This window comes from Diabrotica undecimpunctata, chromosome 5 (genome assembly GCF_040954645.1).
Source record: "Diabrotica undecimpunctata isolate CICGRU chromosome 5, icDiaUnde3, whole genome shotgun sequence".
NCBI classification, from domain to species: Eukaryota; Metazoa; Arthropoda; class Insecta; order Coleoptera; family Chrysomelidae; genus Diabrotica; species Diabrotica undecimpunctata.
The window spans coordinates 54,190,522-54,203,197 of record NC_092807.1 but is presented as its reverse complement, the minus strand read 5'-3'; the positions used below and the strand labels follow the sequence as shown (position 1 = coordinate 54,203,197).

Genomic DNA, 12,676 nt, shown 5'->3' with positions numbered 1-12,676 from the left:
ATATTTATAATTTACGTTACGATACAGATATGAGCATAGTATTTTGTTACACTAAACAATTTTGTCATAGATCGTCTACTTAGTTTAAAAAAAACATTATTAGGAGTCACTTTTAATAAGAATCGCGAAACTGACAACATAATTAATTTATATATACATGAATTTTAAGAATTAAGAAGCACTATGTTGTAACAAGATTTAAACTAAAGTTCTTTTCTAAAAAATGTATTGGTCGAGATTTTTAGGAGCAAGCTTATAAGGTTTACGGCTTTATTTTAATGGCATTTTTGCCAATAGATTGGTAAACTGAATAGTTTACCAATTACGGTGGCTCCACACAGGGCGACCAATGTTGGCCCCAACAGCGTTTGTCGAATGTGTTTACCGACAAAACTGTGTTGGAGCCAATGTTGGAGCCAACGTTTTTATGACTTGCTCCAACGTTATGAGTTTTGCGTGGGCTGTCGGTTTTTGCGTACGCATCAAAGGGATTGGCGGCAATACTGGTGTTGCTGTTGATGCCAGCCACACATTGGCTATACAGCAGTGTTCCAATTGGCATATAATTATACTATTTGTGCATAATTTAGTTGTTGGCGCGTAAATTTTGCATCCTGCATAAAATTAGGTACCTAATCCCTAGAAAATCTCGAGATTCGCGCTTCTACCTAAATTCAAGGCAGGAAAAGACCGTCGTAATTGTCTTATTCCTTGTATCGAAAAGTTGCATGAGAGAATGCTACGTGCACGTATCGAGAAGGTGACTGTGATGTCTGGAGGCCTGTTTCGGAGGCAATATGCTTTCTGCCAGGGTAAAAGTACAGTGGGTGCAGTGGCCGATGTGCTTCGGGCTGCACGGGGAATTGGGCTAATCATCAATGGGTCATCCTGATTCTCTTTGACGTCCGAAATGCTTTTAATACATTGCAATGGGGTCACGTAATGAGCTCTTTGGAAGCAAGAAACTGTCCTGGGTATCTAAGGAATGTGGTCGATGATTATCTTTCCGAGAGGAAGATTGTGGTGGAAAATGGTGTGGTGGTGGATGTGGTGGTGGAACCTGCAAATGATGAGGTCTAACACTGCGAATATGGGGAAGGTGTGACCCCCTTCGTATTCGCGGACGACCTTACTATGCTGGTGGCGGCACGGAACAGGAAGGAACTCTTGCTTCGGATTACGCGTGCGAGTGTCCTCGTTGAGGATTGGATGAGCAAGCATTATCTTTCTCTCGCGGGGGATAAGACGGAGGCAGTAGTACTTAGAAAGAGAGATAGGGTTGAATTTGAGTACGCGGAAGCGAGAGTAACGCCCAAAAAGTACTTTAAGTATCTGGAGTTACTCTCCAGCAGGGTGGGAGTTAGGGGGAATATTTGAAGGGGGTGACCCGCAGAACTATTCAAAATATATCCTCTATATGCCTAATATCGGTGGACCTAAATCCGAAAGGAGAAGGGAGCTTCACGGTGTTGTGTAGTCTGTCGTCCTCTACGCACCTCCAGTCTAGAGTGAGGCGGTAGAAATTACAACTTACAAGCGGCTCATGGTACTCGTGGACAGAGCTAGTCTGCTGCGGATAGCATGTGCCTACAGGACTGTGTCAGCTATCGCTCTCTGCGTGATCACTGGTTGTGTTTCTTTACATGTGCTGGCAGGTGAAAGGGCCAGGATTTATAGTCATAGAAGGCGGAACATTGGAGAGCGGGAAATGGATGAGATAAGACTGGCCGAGATATTAGTTTCAATCGCTCAGTGGCAGCAAGAGTGGGAGGCAACAGGTGATGTGGCGAAGTAGACTAATTCTCTAATCCCGAACCTTTGACGCAGGGTATATTGTGAGCATAGGCAGCTGGATTATTGTCTGACGCAAATGCCCACAGGCTATGGCTGCTTCCGCAGCTACCTTTTTAGATTTAGGAGGGCTCAGTCCGATCAGTGCCTTTGCTGTGGTCTCTTGGATACTGTGACACACACGATGCTGAAGTGTGAGCGTTGGACGGATGAAAGAGAGAAGTTTGTAAGAGAGTGTAATTGCAGAATGTTTGATTCCGTGAGAGAAATAAATGGTGGATAACATGATATGGGATAAGTGGTGGTGGACACGGATCCACAAATTTATCAGAAAGCTGCTGTCTTCAAAAGAACGAGAGCAGAGAAATGTGGTGGATCATGTGGCTGTGGTTTCCTCGATGAAAGTGTCGAAGAAAGAATGGGAATCAGGTGTTAGTAGGGCATCAGGAGAAATGTGTGCTTAACCGGCCCTTCCATATTGATGTCTGGTGTGACAGAGGAGAAGTTTTTAGTTGGATGCCGACCGTCTTGGAGTGTTGACGGGACGAGGTGTCAAAAGTCTAAATCACTCGGGCATTTTGTCCTGGCACAGCTTCGTTGGGGTATTAGGAACCCAACACTACCAGTGTGAGTCACAGGTGTCTGTATGCAGATTTGCCTTCTTTTCTTTAAAGATGTAAAAAAAGACTGAAAAGATGGGCAATCTGAGCATAACGATAAGATATCACTTAGATACAAACTTTTTTTTATACACACATTTAGATACACAGAGAATTTTGTCGCTGAAATTTATTTTTAAAATGAGCTTTTCTATCGAGATTCGTTATACAATACAATACGTTCGTATACTACTAGAAAGTCTGCGCCTATCATCAGAATAATTATCAAATAAAGAAAAAAGTTTCAACTAACATGGCGGGGGACTATTAGAGAGCTGTACATAACCAAGATAGTTGGGGATAAAATTGGACCGCACTCTCACATTTCACTGCACCGTCACTGCAAAGACACAAAGACAAAAATGTTCTTAAAAATAACATAATGCTTAACTGCATATTAATATATATATATATATATATATATATATATATATATATATATATATATATATATATATAATATATTCTTGATTTATATTTAAATGGGAATAAGCCACAATTAAAGGTTAAAATACGTTTATTGACGTTTCAATTTCCACTTCGGAAATCGTTCTCAAAATTTCCGAAGTGGAAATTGAAACGTCAATAAACGTATTTTAACCTTTAATTGTGGCTTATTCACATTTAAATATAAATTAATTTAAAATGCCACAAGAAAATAGCTTCAGAACAATAATATATTCTTGGTTGTACATGCGGTTGATTTGAGGCAGTATCAGTTGTGTTTGATAGACAAAAAGCTTTAGTTTATTGTTTTTATAAACAATATATACTCGTTTCTCATCGTATTCCACTTTATCGTATCAATTTAAGCAGTAATTTAAAAAATAATTAGGTTTAAATATGAACTTGATGAACTAAGCGAGGACCCGGTAGAAGGAGAATATCATGGCTGCGGAATTTAAGAACATGGTTTAAGAAAACCTCAACGGAGCTGTTTCGAGCCGCAGCGAGCAAGGTCATGATTGCCAATATGATTTCCAACATCCGAAACGGATAGGAACCAGAAGAAGAAGATGAACTTGATAAATACAATTATTGTTTAGCTAAGTCAATTGTTTTAAATACGTCCGCTATCGATTAAGATTTAAACAAAACTAGAATTCTCCCGGTAGAAACTAAAATTTTTAAATATAACGTTTCAAATTCTCGTTTTACTTTTAAACTTTCTGTTAAAAATTTTCAATATAAATGGAAGAATGGTATATTTATAACACATATTATTACCTCGTAGTAAAGTCTGTCGATAAAATAAGGTACGTATGGCTCCTTCCAATAGATCATGAAAGCTCCAGCACTTTGGTTCGAAGAGATTCTCACTTTATATGGCTGGAGGAAGTTGGGGACTTTGTATGTGACAGTTTCTGTGGCTTTTGAGCCGGGAAAGTTTGTTGATACTTTGATATCAAATTTTGCACCGTAATACGCTTTGAAATGGTGGATAAAATCCACTCGACGACTTGCTGGCAACGTGACAATTGTATAATGCGCTGTCTCGTGATCGAACACGGAAACCTAGAAAGAAAAAAGATTAATAATGGCATGTACCTAAAACAGTAACAGAATTTCTTGTGTACATTACATAATGTTATTTTAAGAAAAGCAAGTACAAACAGTCTTGGCATCTGTGTATAATAAAATTTATTATTATGCCAAATTTTTAGATTTTACTTATCTATAAATGAACTTTATTTGCAATCTAAAACATTTAGGATTCTTTAAAAAACATGTAATAATTTATTAAAATATATGCGAGTTTAATTGTTGATAATAAATATATATATAATATATATATATATATATATATATATATATATATATATATATATATATATATATATATATATATATTCGGTTTTTTTTTCGGTTTTTTATATAAAAAACCATAAAATATTCAACGTTAAAATGTGACATAATGTAACAAATCTTTTTTCTCCCGCATGTGCATGCCTGTGTACCTATACAAGGGGAGTCGTGCACGTGCATAACCTTTAAGTTGATCGTAATACATAACTGCAACAACAAGTACCTATGTTGACGGCTTAAGTTAGTATATCCAGTGCATTCCGTACGTTTTTTAAACATGATTAGGAAATTGTTGACTGGAGGCTATTAAAGAAGTTCTTAAAATTTTTGCGGGTCACCGCCTTTTCTGTAAATGGAGTGAATATTGTTATCCATTCAATTTTTTTCCTCAGTTGAATAATTCCTGCTGGTATTTGGTCTAAGCTTACTTCTTTTCCCCATTCAAGCTGTTTCATAGCTAATTCTACTTCCTCTTTATAGTGCCCTGTTCACCTGTTTTGGTAATTTCGGACTATTTCATCTCTTATAACATAAAACAGTTGTTTCAGATATCTTTATCGCGTTTCCTTTTTTTATGGATGAATATGCTGCCGTTTTCATCTTCTACTATTTCGTATGGAGCTACACGATTAACAATATACAACCAATAGTCGAAAAATGAAGAGCAAGAGGTATGCCACATTTGAACACTACATTAGTACATTGTCTAAAGAAGATCATTCACTATGGATAGCAACAAAAACACTTAAAGAGACCTGAACAATACAACCCACTAATTAAGAAAGATGACGTTAGTTGAGGAAGATCAGACCAGGAAAAAATGTCAACATTTTCAGAATACCAGATAATAATAATCAAGCAATAGAACACTGAAAACTTTTGTTTTTAACTGTACGCCCGTGAATGACTTATTATTTTTTAAATAACACTTAATTTTGCACTTTTTTTATTGTATTTTTTTCATCTTTCAAGATAATTCTTATAGGAATATATTTATTTATAACATACGGTCTTATGGTCTTAATACGGCTTTAAGATTATATGACCTAAATGTATCTTGTACCGCACTGCTAATTTAGAATTATGTTTGTAATGCGATAAGAGGTCCGGATATACGAGACATCAGTGACTCATGCCGCACTGATAAAAATCCGACAGGAATCTGCATTTCTATAAAAAAATAGATTAATTTGTTTTGTGTATTAATTTAGTTTAGGTCGAACAAGAGTTGCAGTAAAAGATTTTTCTAAATATGGAATGTAAACCATATTTCCAATGCTTTATGAAAGAGAACCAGTTTATAATATTCCGGACGACGTAGTAAAACCTTATTTTAGAATATTGGTCGATGAATTGAAATCATTGTTCAAGAAACGAATTATTCATGTGCAGATGTTTTACAAAAACATGTAAAACCAAAATCTCGATTAAAATTTGCAACCAGTTACTCACGATGAAACTTAAGGCCATTATTGATTTTACAAGTAATAAAATGGGTCGACAAAAGACCAGTTTTAATCCTTACATCATTTAAACATAATAGTTGTATCTTGGTTTAATCAAATAAAAAAAAATTATACACAAGTACTAAAACCACAAACTATTCTCGATTATAACTTGGTGAAAAAGAGTGTTGATTTTAGTGGTCAAGTGGCTTCTTACCAAAGCCCAATACGCAAAATTCTGAAGTGGTACCGGAAAGTGGCAGTGGAATTAATATTTAATACCGCATTTAATACCGCAGTAGTCAATGCTTAGTTGCTAAATAATAGAAAACGTAAAAAAAGCGACAACCTATCCTTGAGTTCAGACTGGAGTTCGCGAAGGCATTTACAAATAAAGAAATGTTGTAACCCTCATGACCAGTTACACCCAAAAATACCATCTAAGGCAAAGCGATGTAGATAATACAAAGAGAAGAAAGTGTACAAGATGTTACAAAGTTTTAAGAAGAAGCATGACTAGTAGAAAGGCCGATAGAAATGTTAAAAAAGTTAAAACATACTCTGAAGAATGAACATACATTAAAAAACAATTTTACTTATACAGGAACTATTATTGAGTAAAAACGTATTGTGCCTCAAGTGGCCTTATAGTATTGGAAGTCGTAGGTTGATAGTTTCCAGTAGAACGTTTTTATTGTTAATTACCTCCGTAAAAGTGAGTTATAGTATTTATAAAGAAATGGATGTAAATAATATGCCTTCGACATCTAAAAAAGGTAGATGTGAACATAAACGTAGATTGACAACTGCTGAATTACAATCATTGTTAGAAGCATCTGGCGAGGACGATGTAGATTAAATGAATGGTGGAAGTGACTCTGATTGACTCTGACGAAATATTTGCACAAAGTCGTTCAGAAAAATCGAGGATTGCGTTTTGGAAAGAGACAACACAAACAGAATTTAAGACTTTTCTCGGACTTATGTTCCATATGGGGACAATTAAGATGAACCGTCTGAATGACTGCTGGAAAAGTATGGATAACTTCTATAATAGTGTTGACTTGACTAGATAATTGCTCATATCCCATATTAAGAAATAAGCGAATAGACAATCCTCACTTGTCAAAGAAACTGAAAAAACGTGAAGTGGTCTAAAAACTAAAAAGTCCCCTATTCAAACTGGTTTTTAATAAAAAATTTAATAATATGTTAAAGTTTTTTTAATATACCCTAAAACTGAAAGCGCAAAGAATCGATTGCAAGTTACAAAATACTTATAGATTTATACTGTTTGGACAAGTACAGTTGTTTAAATAATCGCTTTCTGTCATAAACAAATTGAATAAATTGTAAAATATTTTTTGATCTGCTTAATATTTAGCACACTTTAATAACTCATCAATTGCCATAATTTCAAGTAGCTATATTTCCTGTCGTTAGGCAAAAAACAAAGTTATTAACATTTATAAATTACTACAAATATAATATCTTAGAGTTTACGGTTTTTTGGAATTATATCAATTATTTATGTATTTAAATTTGGTATTTCTCTACATAAAAAACTTTTTATGGTCTACAACTTTTATTTAAATTATTTTTCTTTAGAATGTATACAAAACGTTTTATAAGCAAAAAATTATTTTTTTTGCCTTTTAAGATTGTTTAAAAAAAACAAAGCAAAATCAACTGTACGTCTTTACGAATTTTTCGTCAGCTACCTCTCATACTATTTAGAATTTAAATTTCTGTATAAGATTTTTTTAAACTATTTAGCGAGGTTACGTGAACTACTTTCTTATGGCATGGTCAAAGTCAAATATTATTTTTTTATGTGATTAAGCCACAATTATTGGTCGTTATTGAGATGAAAATTACATTTTTAATCAACTAATATTTAACGTTTTGATTTCCACTATTATTTTACAATAACTTTGTTTATTGTACTAATTATGTAAACATGTGTATACACATTTTGTACAGAAAAACGTTTTTTGAGAACGATTTCCGGAATCCAAATCAAAATTTCAAACATTAACACAATCACAACCAATAATTAAGGCCTTAATCCCATAAAACCATAATATTTATCTCAAACTATTCATCGATAGCTTCGACTAAACAGGATGTAAATTGAAAATTATGTAAAATATTCCCCTACACGATTCTCTGGGCAAAAATATCTAGGTTGAATAAATATAACATCTAAACGAAGAAAACAACCACGAAGACTGCAACTTGTGAGCAGGTAGTTTCAATGTCGTTATTCGAACTTGACCCAAACCGATCGATATTTAGGTATCTAAAATATTATTTTAAGGATTAATACCGGCAACATCTATTGGCTCTAAAATGATGCCAAATACAGTGATTTTACCGCTCGATGTTAAAACGTAGGTTTGATGTAAAAAATTAAAGATATAAAAAAAATCGGAATATTGAAAAACCGACAACAGTGCCAAGCCTACAAAGGTGCCCTAAACGAACATACACAATTTATAAATAGAAAATGATAGCAATTCTTGGTGATGCTAAATTACTGCAACGTGAAAAGAGTTCAAAAGGATAGCGGGATGTATATATATATATATATATATATATATATATATATATATATATATATATATATATATATATATATATCCCGACACTACTACACTGATCACTAATCAATGCATTACTGGTACTGGTAGGCATGGGGGCCAGCCTGGCGAATAACAGTAGGATCTTAATTTACAGCTGAAGCAAACGGTATTTTCTTTAAAAGTATGATTCCGACAACGACTACAGACGCCAGAGGGGAATTGCAGTTGCCGCCACTACTTTGCAGTATTAATTTATATGAGAGCGATTCCGACATCTGACTGCTACTGCTGCGCGGTAGAACGTCAGATGATGTGCCTGCGCGACGACAGATGGCACACTTCAACAAACACAGTACTTCATCTACTTGGGAACAAAAATACTCTTTTAATGTGTCTCAAATAAAAAGGCCACAGGCATTAGCAAAACCACTAGTACTCGTCAATCTAATCATATTATCAGACGGTATTTCTTCTTCATTCGGTGATAACTAGGCAACTGGTGTTGTTGAAGATAACCTTCTCATAGAATGTTGTGCAAGCAACAGGTAGACACTATTAAGTCGTCACAAGTTTCAGGCAAAATCGGTACATTGGTACATAAAATATTCTAAACACTTGAGACAACAAGCCGAAAGCGTTTTCCACTACACGCCGAACACGAGTCTGTAGTTAAAAATATATTTCTGGGTGTCATGTCTTGCAAGTCTTTGAGAATATGGCTTCATCATAAACGTATCAAGAGCAAAAGCTTCATCACCCACTAGAAAGTGTGGTAAAATATCATTTGTTCCCGGTAAATTTTTCGGTTCAGGAAAATTGAATGTAGAGTTTTGTATTTTCTTTCCCATTTCTGACTTATTAAATATATTGCTATCACCTTCTTTACCATAAGATTCTACATCAATTGCTATAAATTTATAACTCGAGTCAACTATTGCTAATAATACTATCGAAAAGTGTTCTTTGTAGTTAAAGTAAAGAGACCAACTGTTCTTTGGTGATTTTATACGAACTTGTTTACCATCGATGCTACCAACGCAATTTAGTATATTCCATTTTTCCCAAAATTCTCTTTCAATCTTCTTAACATCGTTTTTAGTAGGAGGGGGCATACAGATTTTAACCATCTTTTTTTTTTGGAAGACCTTTTCGAAGAACATGAAGTACGTGTTTAACTATTTTTGATATATATGACCTTGATATACGATATTGAAATGATAGAGAAGCAAAACTTTTTCCTGCTGACATGAATCTGAAACATAATAACCACATATTAAATAATGAAAAAAAAAATAGCACTTATTATTTATATTACAGGTAAAAGCTGTAAAAATTAGTGGAAGACTATCCGTGATGGATACATGCGATTTAAACGCAAAAATTAACTACCTACTGTATCGGCAGTACCTCCAACAAATCGCAGTAAATGGGGAATATATAGGCTCTTATCGTTTCTAGATAATGTTCCGCAAGAGAGGTCGACTATTAGTAGCATATATGATGACACGGAGTCATTACAGAACAATGTTGAAGAACTCGTAGACTCAGCACAAAATAATACACAGGAAGAGTCCCTACTCAACAAGAAAATGTTGCCATAAGTACTGAGAGTTATGTACAAACTCTGTCACAGCTGACCAGCAACTCAGCCAACCCAATAAAAAACGTCCGTCATAATACTAAAGAAGACATTCTATCATTTATGAGAGAACGGGAGAAGTCACACCTTTCGGCAATGAGAAATACGACAAATGGATCGAAAAATTGTGATGAATTTAAATCGTTTGCTAACCATATCGAACAAGATTTACGAACACTGCCCACAAAAGTGCTTCAATAAAAGCAAACAGAAGCTCTTTCAAGTTCTTGCAAAATATGAAATACTAGCAGCAGAAATCAACGCTTCGCATAGGGCCCCGATAAATGTGTCTGGTAATACTCAGTACACTATTTTTATTGTTATATCGCTGATTTGAATAACATTAGATATGCAGATGACACTATAGTTTTTGCCGATAATCTGAATGACTTACAGATATTAACAAATCGCATAACAGAAGTCAGCAACAGATACGGACTAGCTCTTAACATAAAGAAAACCAAATTTATGACAATTAGTAAAAAACCAATACTAAACGCTCAACTTACAATCAACCAACAGAATATCGAAAGAGTCGAGCAATATACATATCTAGGCACCAATTTAAATAGCCAATGGGACCACTCAACAGAAATTAAACAGCGAATAATAAAAGCAAAAGCAGCATTCCTTAGAATGAGAACTATTTTCAACAGTCGAGACATATCATTAAAAACAAAATGCCGTCTATTGAACTGCTACATATTCACAGTTCTGCTCTACGGAATGGAAGCATGGACACTGACTGTTGCATCTATGAATCGGCTCGAAGCTTTCGAAATGTGGTGTTATAGGCGCATCTTACGTATATCCTGGGTTGACAGAGTTACTAATGTGGAGGTCCTGCGTAGAATGGGGAAAGAATGTGAAATTCTCATGACCGTCAAAACTAAAAAGTTGGAATATCTAGGTCATGTAATGAGAAATCAAGAACGTTACGGCCTTCTCCAGCTGATTCTCCAAGGGAAAGTAAATGGTAAGAGAGGACCGGGAAGAAGACGCATTTCCTGGCTTCAAAATTCGCGAAAGTGGTATAACACGACTACCACTGAACTGTTCCGCGCTGCAATAAGCAAAGTGAAGATAGCCGTGATGATCGCCAACGTCCGGAATGGATAGGCACTTTAAGAAGAAATGTCGCTGACTGGTAGTTATTCGGATTCAACCGATATGACATATAAACAAACTGAAGATTTGCCTTCAATGAATTGTCAACAACAGTCAGGTAGAGAAGAAAATGAAGACTTTCCTGAATTTCAGAAGAATAGTTTAATAATATTGTTTATTATTATCATATATTATATTTAGATAGATTAGATTTTATAGATTAGATCTTGTTGTTATTATTAGTATTATAATTATAAGCATTAAGAACTAAATTAAATTAGCTTACCTTAAAGTGAGGAATAATTTTTCTGCTGGTGATACTTTCCCTCTCCTTGTTTTTGGTTTAAGATCCTCATAAACTACAGACATATTAAAATTAAACTGGTCTTTATTTAAACGGCAATAACTTCTGAAATTCGCTTTACTATCATTTACATGTATTTTAGTTAATGTTTCCTAAGAGCTTTCTTCTAGTCCAGTTAAATACAATGGTTGTGTAGGATTTCTCCTAAAGTAATAAAATAAAATAATAACAAATCGTCATCATCTTTTTCTTCTTGCAGTAAAACTTGCAGCATTTGGTAATCCATTTTTTTATGTAATATACAACCTCAACTGTTTTATGCCGTCACATAACTGAAATGCCTGCTGCTGACTAAGGAATTAATATGACAGCAAATCCTGCCACCTGCAGTTGCCGTCTGCCGTCTGCAGTTGCTGTCTGCCGTCTACAGTCATTGTTGGAATCGTACCTTAAGAGAGGCCCCCAAGTCGAAGGTAACCGTATGCCGTCATCTTTTTTATCAAGACAATTTGGCATTTTTTCAATTTCTATGGCTTCTTAAATAATTCTTGGTTTATAGAAGCGGAGTGAAGCTATGGTTCTGGAGTTTTCAAGATGAATTTTGTGACCTGTATAAAAATGGTGTTGATCTAGAACTGAAATTAAGTCGGAATTGCGAACAGAAATGGAATTTTCATATAATCCATTTTAAATTCTACGATTTGTTTGGTCTATATAGGATCGGGATGCAAGTAGACCCTCTGAGCTCTCTAGTTTAAGACAACCCTTTATCTCTTTATCTATATCTCTTTAATAGAAGCATCCACAGATATCAATCTTCCACTCAATCTCAAACCAAAGATTCAGAACTTCATCATACGAAAGCTGTTCTTCCTTAAAGTAAAGGTGTCATTAACAAAATCGACAAAATGCTTAAATTAAGAGAAATAAAGACAATGTTTACTTTCCAACAAAAACTTTTATTTTTTTTTCGATGAATCAAAGAGACCGTTATAAATGAACAACACGGTGTTTATGAAATTTCTTGTGCAGACTGCCACCAGTCCTATCCAAACATCGTAGATTTCAAAATATAATTTATGAACATTCCATTTCAATCAAAATCCTACTGTCAAAATGTTTGCGCCAACCCCAGCGCCAAACCTTACGCCAATACCCACGTTAACCAACACCCAAACCACGTCACCTTCGACGGTATAAATGAACCCTCCCCTGTTTCCAGTAGCAGTAATACATTGATTATTAATCAGTGTAGTAGTGTCTTAGAATTCAGGATACTGAGACCTCGAAAGCCTCGAACAAGACATCAGAGAGGATCTTGAAAGCTCGGCGCAATGATA

General features: G+C 34.9%; 1 protein-coding gene across 1 annotated transcript in view; it reads right to left on the bottom strand.

The window, feature by feature from the left end:
* The window catches only part of LOC140442192 (uncharacterized), a 79,348-nt gene that overhangs the window by 15,485 nt on the left and 51,187 nt on the right, over positions 1-12,676 (bottom strand). The window contains exon 5 of the mRNA XM_072533269.1: positions 3,678-3,965. Coding sequence (XP_072389370.1) covers positions 3,678-3,965 — 288 coding nt within the window. The remainder of the gene's footprint in view (positions 1-3,677; positions 3,966-12,676) is intronic.